This window comes from Pempheris klunzingeri, chromosome 5 (genome assembly GCF_042242105.1).
Source record: "Pempheris klunzingeri isolate RE-2024b chromosome 5, fPemKlu1.hap1, whole genome shotgun sequence".
Lineage (NCBI taxonomy): Eukaryota > Metazoa > Chordata > Actinopteri > Acropomatiformes > Pempheridae > Pempheris > Pempheris klunzingeri.
This window is the reverse complement of record NC_092016.1, coordinates 21,433,254-21,449,304: the sequence shown is the minus strand read 5'-3', so window position 1 is coordinate 21,449,304 and position 16,051 is coordinate 21,433,254. Positions and strand designations below refer to the sequence as shown.

Here is a 16,051-nt window from a genome sequence, read left to right as displayed (position 1 = left end):
TCAAAATACCAAACTATTCCTTTAAATGGAAGGCTTGCTTTGAGATGTAAACACAGGCACGGCATTTCAACTACAAAGCACAGATACATTAGTGATCTTAATTGCGAATTAAATACATTAGAAACCAAATCCATCAAATGTCCAGAGACATCTGTTGTCAGTCATATTCGTGCATATGTTGATGAATTCTAATCGCTCATAAATGTGAGGCACACTCATACGACCTTAATTATCATCAATTAACATAATTACACCACCTCAGAAACGCATGTTTGGCAGTTGGGAAACACCCACATCCATAATCTTTGAAACCAAATGGACTTTTAAAGAAAGTGAAACATGACTTATTCAGGTAAATCGCTGTGTTGTTTAAAGAAAAATAGCCCCCTATTTTAAAACAAGCAGAGGCATTACAGCCTCAGTAAAAGATGACTGATGGATGGGGAGCACAGAGGAAATGATTGATGTTATATCCGCCAAGACAACAATATAACAAGTTAAAAGAAAGGGTTTGGATTTACTAAAGAGGAACGTGTGAAAGCTGCTGGAGGAAGCCAAGAGAACAGCTGCTGCTGTGCTCTGCCAAACCTACGAACATATCGTTGTCCTCACCAGAGATGTGTCAGTTTTCTAGCACTGTTGTAGGTGGCAACAACAACTAAACTTCGCACTAAATCTGTGAAGGCAGATGGATTTACAGTTTGATGACATACAATCTAGATTATTGATCCAGGTTGGGGACATTTAAAAATGTGTAGTCCTTGAAAAGGCTCTTGGGATGGCCAGCAGAAAGTCCACTGTGAGTTTCTCATATGGTTTACACATGCTCTGAGTCAGCCCGGTGCAATCTTTCTTTGAATATAAGAATAAATCGGAACCACTTGGAACTTACTCAAATGTGCATATATTTCCCTTTTCCCATGTTTTTAATCATTATTCATGCTTGAGGTCACATAGAGGGGAAGAGGAAGCACTTTTCTACAATGGAATGCAAACAGCTGTAATGTTTATGCACAAGAGTTTGGTGTAAGAAGAATTACACTGCCTTGTTCCAATTATGTGGAAATTTGGCCAGCAAGCCTGCACCCCAACACTGAGATTTGTTCCACTGCAAATGTGTCCTTTTGTTTGTGAAATCTACAGACATTTCTGTGGCCAGCATATTGACTGCCTTATAAAGCTCCGTGCACCTGAATAAACACCTTTGTCCCTCATTCATACCCTCCATATACCTCAGTTCCCCCTCTGTTTAGTCCAAACACCACTAAGTTGATTAGGAAAAGTTTCCAGGGACTGCATGTACAGTGCTCTCAGAGATCATCTGTCTTCCTGCTGCAGTGCCCAGAGTCCTGCTGCTACCACTCCTCCACCCCTGAGCCTAATGAATGTCTCCATCCCTTTCGGCACGATGTGGCTCTCATTTGTTTGTGCCTCTCACCATCCCTTATTTGGTTAGCCAGTCCATGGGTGTTACCTTGGCAAGTCATTGAGGGTAAAAGTGAATTAGTCTTTTCTCAAGTTATGTGTGGAAAGTGAAGTTTCTGAATGTGTGTGTGTTTGCTTTCCACGAGACACTTTGTTTGTCGATGACTTTTACATGTCATTTAATTTTGCAGTGCATTTATTGTTAGTAGGAGAATAGGACTTATCATGCAAGAGGCCTGACTGTAGGCCAGCACACAGCATCGGTTCAAACTGAAATATCTCTACATCTAAATACATTTCCTCAAAACTTTGTGTAGACATTCATGGTCCCCAGGACATAACCTCTGATGACTTTTATTATGACTTTTACTCTGGAGCTACCACGAGGTTAACATTTTTGGTTTTAAGTGAAATGTCTCAACAACTATTAAAAGCACTGCCATAATATTTGGTAGACACATTCATGTTTGCTGTAGGATGAACCGAAATGACTTTGGTGATCTGTAAGTTGTGCTCAGTGCTAATATGCCAAACAAGCTTGTCAGCATACTGATGCCAGCATTTAGCTCACAGCACTGCCAAGCCTAAGTAGGGCCTCAACGAGCCGCTAGCGTGGCTGTTCACGCTTGGTCATTGTTGTATATTGGTCATTGTTGCAGTGTATAGTTATGCGTAATTGGAAATAATTCCTATATATTCAGTCAGCTATGAAGCATGCAGAGATGTAGTCACATGATGACATGGGGACATTGTGGTTTATTACAGCTCGGTTCTTGTTTCTATGTTTATTGTATTAACTGAAGTGACTGAGTTCTGGGAACATGGTCACATTGCTGCAGTAGTCTGGAAGACTAAAAACAAAATTCACTGTTGTTATTGCCCAAACTACAAAATTAAGACTGTAGAGGTTGTATTTAACCTGAATCTGCTTTTTTCAAGGGAAGGCATGTCAGTAGGTGGATTTCGCTGTTGGACAACAAATCCATTGATAGTTGGAACATGAACCACATTATCATCACAGTTTTCACCATTTTGTCTTTTACGTTTTGTCGTTCCTTAAATCCCCGCAGTAAGATGCCATCTAGCTGATCAGGGAAGCTTGATAACTCAGATTAAGTGCTTTAATGTTCATGTCTGTCCATTTTAAAGTACATTTACTTAACTGTTTAAAAAAAAGTCTTAAAGTCCATGAATTACGCAAGTTGTAGAGAGAAGAACAAAAATGGAGAAAAGATTTAGAAGAAAAGGAGCCGGTCACAGAGAAAGATATCTTAAAGCTAATAGAAGCAATAGAAGCATATGAGAGCCTGTAGTGAGGCACAGTGGTTAAAAGCTTTCATTATTTCACTATCAATTTATCTGCTGAAGCTCCTCAAGCTGTGAGAATCATACAGTATCTTCAGAAAAACCTATTGTCCCTTTCTCTGTCTGTGTCCTGCAGTCCTCCATCAAACTGGAGTTCAGACTGGCAGCAGCTTCTCGAGAATCTGTAACTAACTCAGGGCGTTTTTGACAGCTTGCTTCAATAAGCCAGGGGTTTTACTTGTGGAATGACAACACTGACTGCACTGGGATGCTGAGCTTTAAATCTCCAATCCTTAATAGTACTTACGATTGTCAGGTTGTCTTGATGCCTCTTACCTTGTTTTCAATTATTCTATCACAGAGTAGCTTTCTTTTTGAAATTGTGTTTTGGTAAGGAAATCTCATTTTTATGCTCCTGTCAAAGTTAGATTTTGTATTTGCCCAAACCTCCCTTTGTTTCCTCTCTAATGCAGAACGGAAACATTCCATGGTGAATTTATTGGCATAACTAATGGTATCGTGGCAGACAATATTGGCTGGCGATAATTGATAAGTGCTGTGAGCGAAGGTGGAGAGAATCAGCTTTTAATTCCTCTGCACAAGCTGTTAGTTTGCTTTAACACAGGCCTGGAGGGAGAGAGGCGGCTGATGAATGATTCCTATTATGAGCAAAACTCAGAATTCAAAGAGTAATTTATTCTCCCCTTTTTTTTGCAACCGATCAATATGTGAATTAATGGAAGAATGCATTTCAATTTAACAAATGCATGCTTCAAGATATGGACTTTTTTGTGTGCATTATTCTGTGTTGTTTTGGTTATGCTGTGCAGAACGACAGTTATACAGAACATTTGCTTACCTTCAGGGGGCATTTACAGTCCCCATTCAAATGTAACAACTGATAAGGGGCAAAATAATCTGAGTCCAAAAGCCTATTTATTTTGCTTTTGTTATGTTTCATCCATTTTCACGCACTGAATGAAATGTAATATTGCATCCTGAGCAAAATCCTCATCTTGGAATGGCAAATAGATTTTCCCTAACCGAGCTTTCAATGTTCAGTAAGGCTTTCCGGGGATGACTAAGATGTGACATCTTGCAACCGCAGCACAACATCTCGCATTATACAACACAACACAAATAATCTTCCTCTCTCTGTCTCCATCCCACTCACGCTATCTCTACTTAGCTTGTTCTGTAGCTGTCATTTGTTAATTCTGTTTACTGCCTTTGTCTATTGTCTGTCTTTTTTTTTTTTTACACTGGTTCCTCCTTGCCCTCCATCTTTCACTGAAGTGGTTTAATATATCTGCTAACTTACACATTTTTTTTGTTATGTTTATGCGTGGGAGTGAGTACTGGAGAGGAAACCAAAAGGCTTAACGTCATGGTAATTTACAAGAGAAGCAAAACAAACCTCCACCTTTAAATTATTGATGTGCATAATTCAAAAAAAAGCTGTGCTAATTATAAAAACGTCTTGTCTCACATCGGGTGAAATAGTAAAATAACATGAAGCGTATGAAAAGCTATTTTGGCAATGAAGAGGAGAGCGAATATATTGGTATTAAAGCTTTGAGCATCTGAACTGCATTTTGACAAGACACTCTGCTTAATTGTGTTTTGATTATCATGCCTGAAAAGCATAATCAAGAAGCTCATCATTTTTCAATGGGTGCTAATTTTTTTGGATAGCTAAAGCATCGTTTTCAGGCCCAGCTGATGAATTAGTGCCCTCAATCCCTGTCTTATCTCAGGAGCTCTTTAAGGATGAAAACTCAGAGCTAAACCATGTTCATTTCAGCCTTTAACAGCGTCTTGCTTAGGGTGGTCAGGCTCCAATTTGGCTTAAAGGTCACGCATATAAGCAGTATTGTTAACACTTTGGAATAAATCCTAAAATTAGGTGACAACTGAAGTAGAAAAGCTAAAATTAGATTATGAAAGCGATGCCTCTTAGATTTAGTTAAAAGCCTCCCTTCTGGGTGCTGTACCAGCTGCAGATGAGACAGAAGTCTGACTGTGACGGAAGTCAAGGGAAACATGGATCATCACATGGATGACTTTTTCAGGTCAGCAGAGGATAACAAAGGCATTATTTCAGAAATTGGTTTCAAGAAAAAGACGCAGGAAGCTAATACGGTATTCCTGTGGGGTGAAAACGAGTATGGTTTCTAAATACAGATTAAATGCCTCCTCTACAATGCAAGGGGCTGATTAAGAAAGCACGGTGGTTTTGATGACCGCCAATTTAGGGAGTCAGCATATGATTATTTATCACACATTAAGATGCCAGAAAGCGTCCACATTAGCGGAAGAAAGTTTCACCTTTGGCAGTTATAGGAGCTTTACAGTGCTCGTCCCCTCTTGCTGTCTAGTTCCATTCCCACTGCTAACTTTAGCATCAACAACAGCATCAGCACTGATAGCGGAACATAATTCCCGCAACACTCCCGAGGTGCCATTAGTTGCCATGCAACTAGTAGCGTTCTTTAAGATGTCAATCCTGACCTGACAGATGCTTGCTTGGGGTGGGTAGTAGCTGAGTACTGTATTATAAAGCAGGCTGTCAAAGTATCAAAATGGACCACATGAAAGGCGCACATTATATCTTTATATAATGCGTGCCTTTCATGTCCTGTTTAGGGACTGCATAAAATGTTTCTGAGGGTCGGTATTGGCCTGCGGGCCGCACTTTGAGAATCACTGCTCTAACACATTAACCATGTAATATGAAGGCACTTTATAGGACTTAACATTTATTGTGCTAAAAGTTTATGAAAGTTTATGAAATGAGGTTAATTTTGAAACAGTTATCAGTCAGTCAGTGGACACCCTGCAACACTGTGTGCAGGTAATACCGTACACACACATACAACCACTAATTAATCAGGTAACTGAATATTTGAAATAAACTTTAGTCATCAGTGTCTCGCTATATACCGCTTGACTAAAAGGAAAAGTGTTTATGCTGCCTCGATTATACTTCTATACACAGTGTGAAACATTGTGCTCTCAACACCCACACTGAGGGCTGCGATTTCAGATGAGTGTGGATGAGTGCTTTGCCCGCTCGCGCTGAGGGACTAAGGGAGCTAAGAACTGACTAATTGCCTGACCTGGCTGCATATCCAAGAGTTTATTCCACATTAAATAACTGTACATCCCTGTCACCGCTGTCCGATGGTGGCCTTGATATTATCCATTTCTCACCAGGTCTCCAACACATTGTCAGAAATGAGTAATGACACTTCTCAATATAGCATTGAGAGTGAAAATGGCAGAATAGACAAGGACGTGACTTTACTGCCACAGTAACTCTGCACTCAGGTGACAATGACGGAGGCTCTTTGGCTCCCTTACACACACACACACACACACACAGCCATATATGCATACTGTAGTACAGAAGGCATGTAAACACTGTAAACGTATAGGCAGCCACTATTTGCCCCCTCTTTCTTACTTCTGAATGATCATGTATATCAAAATCTTCTCAACAAGACTTTTTGCTTTTCATGACGCTTTCAGCTCAGCACGCTAAGATGCTTTAATGATCATCTGAGAGTCAGCGGCAGAGAGAGTGTGAAGCTAATGTGTTAAGGCTGAATTAGAGTTGATGGCGCAGCAGTAATTTATGAAGAGGACACATTAAAGATTTGTGGCTTCCTTTTCTTACGGTGTCACCAAGCAGTAAGAACACCATTTGTCACACATGCAGCCTGCAACAGGGAGGGTTATCTTTTCCAGAATGCCCCGTGGAGAGCCATCCTCAAAGCGCAGGACAGACGCCTGCATCCAGCTGAACACGCTTGTCAGTGCCTCTACCGCCCTGATCCACCTGCAGAACTTTGATGGGTTTTAAAGCGCCATCACTCTCTTTCCATATCCACTGTATCTCAGCTCAGTGAGGATGTGGATTTGACAGCATGATCTGTCTTAGCCTCAACCCCTGTCACCAGTGCCCACATCCAGACACTAAAATTACCTCATGGTGCCTGTTTGCCTCCCAGCTCTTTTCCCCTTCCTTTACAAATATCACACAGCTGAGACCTGTGCATGATGGGATTGATGCTGTCATCCATGGGCTTCAGACAAGGGCCGGATTTTTACGGGCAGCTCTTAAAAGTCCATCAAGTCACTTGTGAAGCAGTCACTTGTATATACACACACCAGTGACTGTGCTCTTAGGATACAAAATAGGTCATATAATCTCTCACAGTTTTGCGCACTGTTTAACTGCTTCAGGTCCAGTTTTAGATTTGTCTTTGACATTTGGAAGGTCATCCCCCAGTGGGTTTGATAACAGTGGCCATTTCAGAGGCTGCTCGGTGTGTCTTTGGTTTGTTCTGGTCGGGTTGTGTTTATGATTGCTGTTTCATTGTGTTCTCTCTGACCTTTGTGGCTTGGATCGGTCGAGGAGTGAGGCGCTTAGTGGTGTGAGTGTTTGGCATTGCCCTCTCTGTCGGAGTTTCGGCACTGTGCTGTAAACAAATGGCTCAGTTTTCCCCTCTTACCTGTTCTCTTTCTGTCATTCTGACAGGGGTGAGAGTGGTGCCAGCGTCCTTGTCAGCCAAAAACAGCAGTGTGAACAGTAAACACGGAAACAGTCTCCTGCATACACATACACACACAGCCACATCCATGTACAGTGCACATTGTCCATAAAGTGTTGTGAAGTAGGCTATAAAAGATGAAGGACAAAAGAGACTATTTGCATTGCAAATGAAACCACAAGAACCCCAGATTGGTATTTTCCCTTTCATATTGAGACTGTGTTGTCATTTTAATCAGGACTCAGCAACGGGGCTTGTTACTGTGTTTCTTTCACTGTCGTTTTTCTGTCATTTAAGCAGCGACTGCGTTTGTGTAGACAAAGAACTGTGGTTGCATGGGGTTGATCAAATTAGTGTTATGAGGGTTCAGTGTTAAAATCTAGTTTAATTCACATCTAGTCGTCCCTTTTTGTAGTAAAAACATAATTTTTTTTCATTTTATTTGTTATAGATTCTGAAAATATTTGTGTCTTTGTACTTAACAGAATTTTAGGCTCAGTGATTCATGGTTTTCTGGCCAACATGCATCTAGGGAGTCATATATCTCAAGGTTTTAATGTAGCTAGCGTCTACTTTTGACTGAAAGAATCAGATATTTTCTTTACCTGTTGTACTGATTTATTTGGGAGAGTGCCGCGTCAATCCAAGCTGTGGAAGTGCTCCAACTGTGAATCGGATAATGTCATCTCGAAAAAGACATACAATATAAATATCTCTATTTTGCGCACCATCATTTTCTAAAAGGAGAGCATCGGATGCATAATTCACAGTGCAGATATTCATGCTTTAGCAGAAAAAAAAAGCAAATTAATATCAGCTGGACTTTAACCAGCTGATTAATACCGCTAAACCAGTCCCACATAATATAGCGCTCTTGTTCTGTGTAACCTTGTGGTATCAGTGCAGAGTTCTCTCCCGAGACTGTAAACCAGAGAAACAATATTCTTACTATTAAATTGTTTTATTTGAGCACATGCAATACAAGAAAAGCAACAGGGGCTTAACGCTGATGAAGCATATAATCAACCCTTAGCGTCTCCCACTGTAGGTAATTCTTACTTTTAATTGTGTGTTTACATTAAAATTCTTCTGCCATAATAATCAGAGGTTATAGTAATAGTATATTATTTTCCACGTATACCTCATGCTTGCCATTTCAGAGGCACTCTTAAGAAAGTGATGCTTCATGAACATTATGAACATCCCTGTAGCTTTTATGCTGAAAAGGTGAATCTTATAGACCTGTTCTGGTATTGTACTTGTGTTGCCTTCTTTTGGGGAGGGGGTGGCACTTTAGCTCTCCCAGAAAATGGCTTTCCCTCCGACCCAACCTCTTATTACTTTGGGAGATCAGAATGCGTCACTGAACACTGCTGCACTGGCTTGAGGCTTTTATTGTCTGTCCGGGTGGTCTTGAAAGACCTAAACAGAAGGCAAAGAAACAGAGAGAATGTCAATTAGTTCTTTATTTAAATGTATGTTTAATCATTTTAATTGAAATAAATTGCATCAGATAATTTGGACCCTGAAGGCTTATCAGCATACCGCACATACAGAAGTCTGTTTCAATATAATATTTTATTTTATCAATTATGATACATAGATGCACCAAAAAAAGAATATGCATGGCTTGTGGACATATTTGTTGGGGTCTGGCAGCGCATTTGGCTGTGTGTCTGTATTTATTGCCTCTCCTCGGCTTGTGTCCAGGTGTACAGACAATCAGCAGACTGTCCTCCCCTGTAGGTCATCACCTCCTTGTTAGTAGCCAGAACCAGCTTCCTGCTCATAGTGTCAGTGACAGGCATTATTTTCATCAACAACCGAGCAGAAGGGCCCTATGTCAGTGATTTCAACGTGAGGAAGAGCAGGAAAAATCGCTCACTATATTATACAGTAACAACCACAACCTTGTTTACAACAGCAGGAGGGTGGAAGATGAAATTACATTATGCTATTGTGTTCTCAAGAGCAAAAATAACATTTCAAATTGGATCTTTCTGCATGAACAATGCACTTGCTTTGCCAAAACCTTGTCGTCTCTCATTTCTTCATTTTTACTCTCTCATCTTGTCTGTGTTGCTCGTGCTTAAGTGATTTTTTTTTTCCTCCTTCTCTCTCTCCTGTCCTCATTTAACACGAGCCGAATAAAGAATTAAAGAATGTAAATTAAATTGCAGCAAAAGCAGCACCGATAGTTATTCATTTTTTGCCCAGAGAGTATCCTCTCCTCTCCCCTCTTTTCCTCTCCCCTCTTCTCTTCTCCTCTCCAAACATGTAAAACATATGGTGCTGCTTGCCAGATGCAGCCTCTTCATTCCTCACACACTGCCATCAAAAGTGAGAGTCACTCCAACAGTAGCTTGTTTAAACATTTTTTAGCAAAATTTCAAAATGCATACTTTGACTGCTTGATTTGTGTGGGTTTATGCATCATTGATGTAGTTTAGGTTAATTACTAACAAAATGCTAAAATGTAGCTCTACACAAGGTACGGTTGGTGTAAGGATCAATAAAGGACGTCACCACATGGGGGAACGTATCACAACGTGACTAGGCAAGGCATAAAATGTTATGGATTGTTACTTCAAGGTTTAAAAATGTAAATATAGTTTCTCTTTTTTATCTTTCAGGATATCCTGGGTCTTGGTCAGACGGAACCACACAGATCTAAGAGATCCCTGCTGGTCCCTCCTATGATTATAACTGAGAACCAGAGAGCTCCCTTCCCCAGGATCATTGGCAGGGTAAGAAACATCACCGTGCTATCATAAACTCCGGCGGGCTTGGTTTCCAAACAGCATCCAAATCTCCCTCAGGAACTATTTCATAACAATGAAAAAAAAAAAATTGAGCCAGCTGTTTTGAAATGCTCACGCTGGAGAGAATATTGGCCAAAGTGCAGGGCTGATTCAATATGTGCATTATTTAAAGCTTTGGAAAATGTTATTTTTATGTTGTGTGACAGTTCCTTTTTTTAATGAATTTTCACCCTAATCTGATTTGGCCCAAACCAGAGAGGGGTATGGTCTGCTCCCAAATATATGCAACTCCATAGATGATTTATGGGTAAATATAGCGATGGGGAATGTAGCTATACAGAGGAATCTAAGAATGGGAAAAGAGAGGTGGTGGCTCCGTGATTAGGATTTCACATCAAATCACCGACAAGCATCAAACGGGCCCCTAAAGTCATTTCCTTCCACTGTTAGAGGACCAAATGTTTTGCCTTCACTGAATAAGTCTTTATTTCATTGGTTGAGCATGAACAAAGATGGTTTGCATTGACCGCTTTATAGAAATAGTAATATACTTCCATTATAGGAAGCAGTTCTTTTCTTTATCCATATCCCATCATGTGTGGGTGGGATTTCAGTTGAGCTTATCTCTTTGACGCCATGGCATTATCATGATCACGTACAAACTTGCTCAGGGCTACCATTAAACAAGTTAGCTTAAACCTAAACATACCTCAATGTTTATATCAGACTATGAAAGTATGTGTTTACTTTAGTTCCAACAACCGTATCAATAGCAATAAAGTTATGAAAATCTGTCTAACCACTATCACTGTCACCAAAATCAACCAACCAACCAACCATCCAGTCTTTAATCATATAGCACAAGACATACAGCAAATGTAACATAAGGTTTTGAACACAAAGAGTTAGAAAAGAATACAAAGTAAAATAAAGAAAGTGCCTTGATTCTTCTGGGCTTCCTTATGTACTGCAGATGCACGCACAGTCTAAGCTTTTCCAAATAAGCGCAGCTTTCATTAGCTGCATCGATGGAATACACCCCAGATTATGAGATTAATCCTGGTTTTGATCATGTTTGGGATATGGTGCATGGAACACAGAGAAATAACCTTTAATTGGGACCCCAGATCATTATTGAACCACAAAGATGCTGCAATTGGGCTCTAAATATTTTGGGAACCTGTTGTCCTTTGGGTTGTCTGCAGTCTACTCAGTGGTTTGACTGAATAGGTTTAAGATGTCTAAACTGTCAGTCCCAAGTATGTTGTTGTTCTGTGATGTTGCTGATCATAGACTTAACCTCACCTCCTATTTTGAAGTTTTAAGAATAGATAAACAACACGCCTGTTAATTCCAGCTCATTACAGGCATTAATGTGCACTTGACACTAAATCAGGAAGCTGTACCTGTTTAAATCCGTGCTGTTTTCTTTTATCAATGGCTGGTGATTTCTTATATTCTTATTTTACTGTTGCTCAGAGGGTTCTTTGCCTCTTAATATCCTGCCAGTTTTCAGTCTGGTTGAGCTACTGTACATCATTTTGTTCTCCATACACAAAAAAAAAATACTTTTTTTGCAAACCCTCCATACAAAATAACATCGATTTGTAAACAGCGCTCTATTTGAAAGGCCATACATAAATATATAGTAGTCCTCTCAGCCATCTGACTTTACCGAATCTGGTGTTCTACTCTTACATGAATCCCACACCCTCACAGTACTGGAAGGCCTAGCTGAATATTTTTACAGTTTCAAGAGATCCTCTTTGAGATTCATCCAGCACCAGAACAAAGCAGATAGTGTTATTAGGGTGGATGTAATTAGCGACAATTCTCTAATGGTTTTGCTTGCTGAAAAGAGTAGTCTTTGCTGTGTTGTTTTCGTCAATAATTTCTTAAGCTACAAAAAACAGTGCACAGTTTGTGCCTCTAAAGATCACTTGATGATGGAGTGCAGACCCTTTGAGGTCACTACATATTGGAGTGTTTTGTTTTTTGCCTTGATGTTTCGGCACTATTTTACCGAGATGACTAAAACATAGTGAAAGCTTCCATTACTGGCCATTTACTAAAGGACAAGAGGCTTTTTATTGGTTGCAAATAGTCAGAAATTTGACATTTCTGCTGCTTGTCTTGGTTTGTTTTTCACTTATTTAATGCCAGTTATTTGTATTTAGAATGCAGCAATGTAGACTTCAATGTCACATGCATGATTTACCTGATATCATTCAATATTATGTAATGTACTTTCCTCTTAGCTATTATAGGTCTTTGGCAGTGAACCAATCTGAAGAAATTAATACTTCACAGTCACCTACTGTATGAGAAATTTTAGGTAAACCACTCTGTTGTTCAAAACATGTATAATAACAATCAACATTCGAGGTTTCTTATTATTTTTTTAATTTAATGACAAGTAACTCATGCAACACTAAAAAACAGTGGCAGTGAGCATTCATTAATGTTAAACACACAAACTGTGTGCATGTGTGCATCAAATGAGGTACGAGTTGTCTGTAGACACTAGCTTTACATAAGGTGTCACTGTGTATATATGATTCGGATGTATAAGAACAGGAACTGACTGCCAACCTTACTTCTGCATGGCGGATAGCTCACATGAACGGCTGCGACTGGCACGTGTGTCAGTCCACACAGACAGTGTGGGGACTTAGAGAGAGAGAGAGAGCACATTGGAAATATACTGCCCTTCCCCCAATATTGTTATCATTTTCGACAAATAATCAAAACGTGCACTGAATTTCAAGCCATGTGTTATTAAATGGCCAAAGAACTGTTACAGGGCTTTTACTTTGAAAGGGAAGCAGGAAGAGTTTATTCATAAAATATATAGATTTATTTTTTTCCATGCATGGGACATATTCTAAAAATATGCACAATGAAACTATTAAGTGTGCTGCTAGTGTGCTGTCAAGAGTTTCACTGTTTTTTTCTGTTGTGAATCACAAGAAATAGGCGAGACTCTCTTTAGACGAGCCGCGGCCGAGCCACGAGCTGCCGGTTTGGACCAATTGTGACCAGTAATATCGCGCTTTTCCAAATGTTTTAGCTGCTTTACTACCACACAGGACAGCAGCACCAAAAAAAAAATGTAAAAGGTAATCTAAATGTACCGCTTTCTAAAATGTACATAATAAACGAGCTCTCATAGATCACACTCTTCTTTTATAGGAATGCTTTTTAAATCTGGAAGCAAGAACGTTGACTGAGACTCTGAGCGTCATGCTGAACACAATTTGAACAGATTTCCATATTTTATTCTCAGCTCAAACATCTTCAGGAAGGTAATTACAAATGACAAAAAGCACAGGCATATGTTTCCTGAGGCACTGCATCAGGTGGTTGGCTTTCATGAAGTCTTGGTTTTCATTTCTTCACAAGAAAATGTGCACTAGGTCAAAAAATATTACTTTTATTTAGGAATGTTCATTTTCAGTTATTTTTGATTAGATTGAATGTTATTTTACCATTGAACTGAAATGCCAATATTTCTTGAAACCTGAAAAAAATCAGTTTTGCCTTTGTCATTCCTTTCTAAGCAAGTCTAAGTTGACATGCTCATACAGTTATATGTTAATAATGTGCCATGTATTCTTGGAGGCGATAGATGATGAAACATGTATGTCACACATGCACAACAATGCTTCATTAATATTTGAGATTGTGAAAACTCAGGCGCTCCAAATACACTTTGACTCATTACAGTAAATCCCGGAACAGTTTCTGATAATATTGGGTCAAGCACTCAAAATCTGTACGATCTTATTTTACGTGAGGACTTTATCGCAGCTTTATTTGACACCTGCTACATTACCATTTTTTATTTGTCAGCTTTTTATCTCCTTATATGACCCTTTATGTGTCTTGCACCCTTTTATGGAGCCTAAAAAAGCATTAGAAATTTTAAATCTTTTCTTTTAAATCAATATCCAATTTATTGTGTCCAATAAACAGCAGAATTAGTTAGGCCAGATTAAATTTAAAATGTTTGTATTCAGAATTTGTTAGGCACCCCATATTTAAAGACCGTGTTAGCAAAAGCCCCCAAGGTAGACAGACTTCTGACTCAGTTTACCTCATGAAAGTCTGATGAAGGAAAATGTAATTATGGCAGTCTATAGTACCACTGCAATCGAATTCTTTGCCATTCTGAAGTTTTATCAGCCCTGCTGAGTCTATAGCATGTTGAAAACTGTGACATCATTGCACCCTTAATCTCAGTGTAAATCTCAGGTGGGTATTTTTGTAGATATTGTTATCAGAAGAGTTTTAGACCAGGGCCATTTCCTGCCTAACACATTCTCCAAAGGATTTGTACATTGCTTTGTCACTGATGAGGGATTTTACTTGTCCAGCTCAATTGTGGAAGTCCAAAGATCATGTGGCACATCCCATTTTTTGTATGGCAGATTATGAGATGATTGTGATGATTGTATGGACATTCTGTTGTTTTAGCAAATGGTCAACCAAGGACCATACATTTTAGACCCTGTGTAAGGCTATACCTCTATCTCTCCCGCATGGTATGAAGCTTGATGTATCTCTACGTGTCAGGCAGTGTTGTCCTAGATGAGACTGGGCACTAAGAGATCAACCACATCTCTTTGTGCTTGCAGAGAGTAACATAAAAGGAGATCCCATACTGAGCCCTGCACATAATAGATATAGATACATAATAGTACCCTGGAGAGCACGCTCACAACAGAGCCTGGGCCTCATACCAGCACTGTACTCCATATGGTCCCTGTGAAGCAGCTGAAGATACCGGGTTTGTAGTTAAGGGCGGTAGAGTTAGTGCGTGTGAATGTGTCAAACCATCAGGTGATATTTTTGGGGGACAACCGTAGTCCACATGGGGATTGTGCAAATTCCTCCCTGGTGAAAAGTGGGGAGATAACGAAGCGGTACGAGAGTCAGCAGATAAGTTTGGTCTATAGGGAACACAAATTATTTCTACAGTATGCTCTGGAGCCGCTGCGGATTGAGCTGTAGCGTCAGCTAACAAGTATAGCAACTGCGGTTCTTTTTACACATTTATGTGAGGGATTGGACACATGGTGAATACATGACATGTATTATTTTCTCTCTCTCGCTCCCTTAACAGTCACCTTCTTTTCCCCAATTCCTCTTCCCTCCATTTCCCAGTCGCACATTCCATCCATCCTCCTCTCATCACCGTATCCCTCCATCCTTCTCGCCGGCCCCCACAGTCAGCTTTGCATGAGAAGACAGGCTAATGTGGGCTATTTTACCCAATAGAAGCTATATGTCGGAGACTTGGCGAAATTGATTTTCCACACCAATAGCTTTCCTCTTCTTACGCAACCTACCACCTCCATATGGCAGCCATTCATTTTTTATGCTCCCTCCTTCTCTCCGGGAGATAAGCAGTAGGAAGCAAGGGAGAGGTGAGATTGCAAAGGCTACGGTTTGACATGTATGACTGTGCTCGTGCACGCACATGTGAGTGTGCGCATGTGCGTGCTGGAGATGTGAATGTGGGTTGGCTGTCAGCCAGGCTCACAGGGGAAGGGTAAGAACCTTGTTGTTTATGTCACACCTCCCGCTAGCTGTGGAATTGTTTTGATACAGAGGTCTCTCCCCTGCCCTCCCTTGGGGACCCATAAACAGCTCACAACAACTCACATAGCAGCCGGAGCATGCAATGAAAGTGATATGCCTAAATGTTTCTCTTAGCACACGCCACTTCAGTCACTGCTGATAGGACCCTTTTTTTGACTGCTCAAGTATTCCGGAAGATAAATCAATCATCGCTCAAGTAGTTAAAATGTTTATTCTTGAATTACTTTTCCTCATGTCTGAGCTTATGAGTGAGTCAAGCGTAATTCTCAAGGGGATATAGGAGACTGGGTAGCCTCCGTTTTCAAGGAAGGATAACGTGTCCTCTGAAGCACTGTACCATTCAGTGATTCTATGTAACCAGTGTGACCATGCATGCATTAAGACTGCACGTTTCCCTCA

General features: G+C 40.1%; 1 protein-coding gene across 1 annotated transcript in view; it reads left to right on the top strand.

Moving 5' to 3' along the window:
* cdh13 (cadherin 13, H-cadherin (heart)) overlaps positions 1-16,051 on the top strand; it is a 288,979-nt gene that overhangs the window by 110,076 nt on the left and 162,852 nt on the right. The window contains exon 4 of the mRNA XM_070830937.1: positions 9,920-10,033. Within this exon, the coding sequence (XP_070687038.1) occupies positions 9,920-10,033 (114 nt within the window). The remainder of the gene's footprint in view (positions 1-9,919; positions 10,034-16,051) is intronic.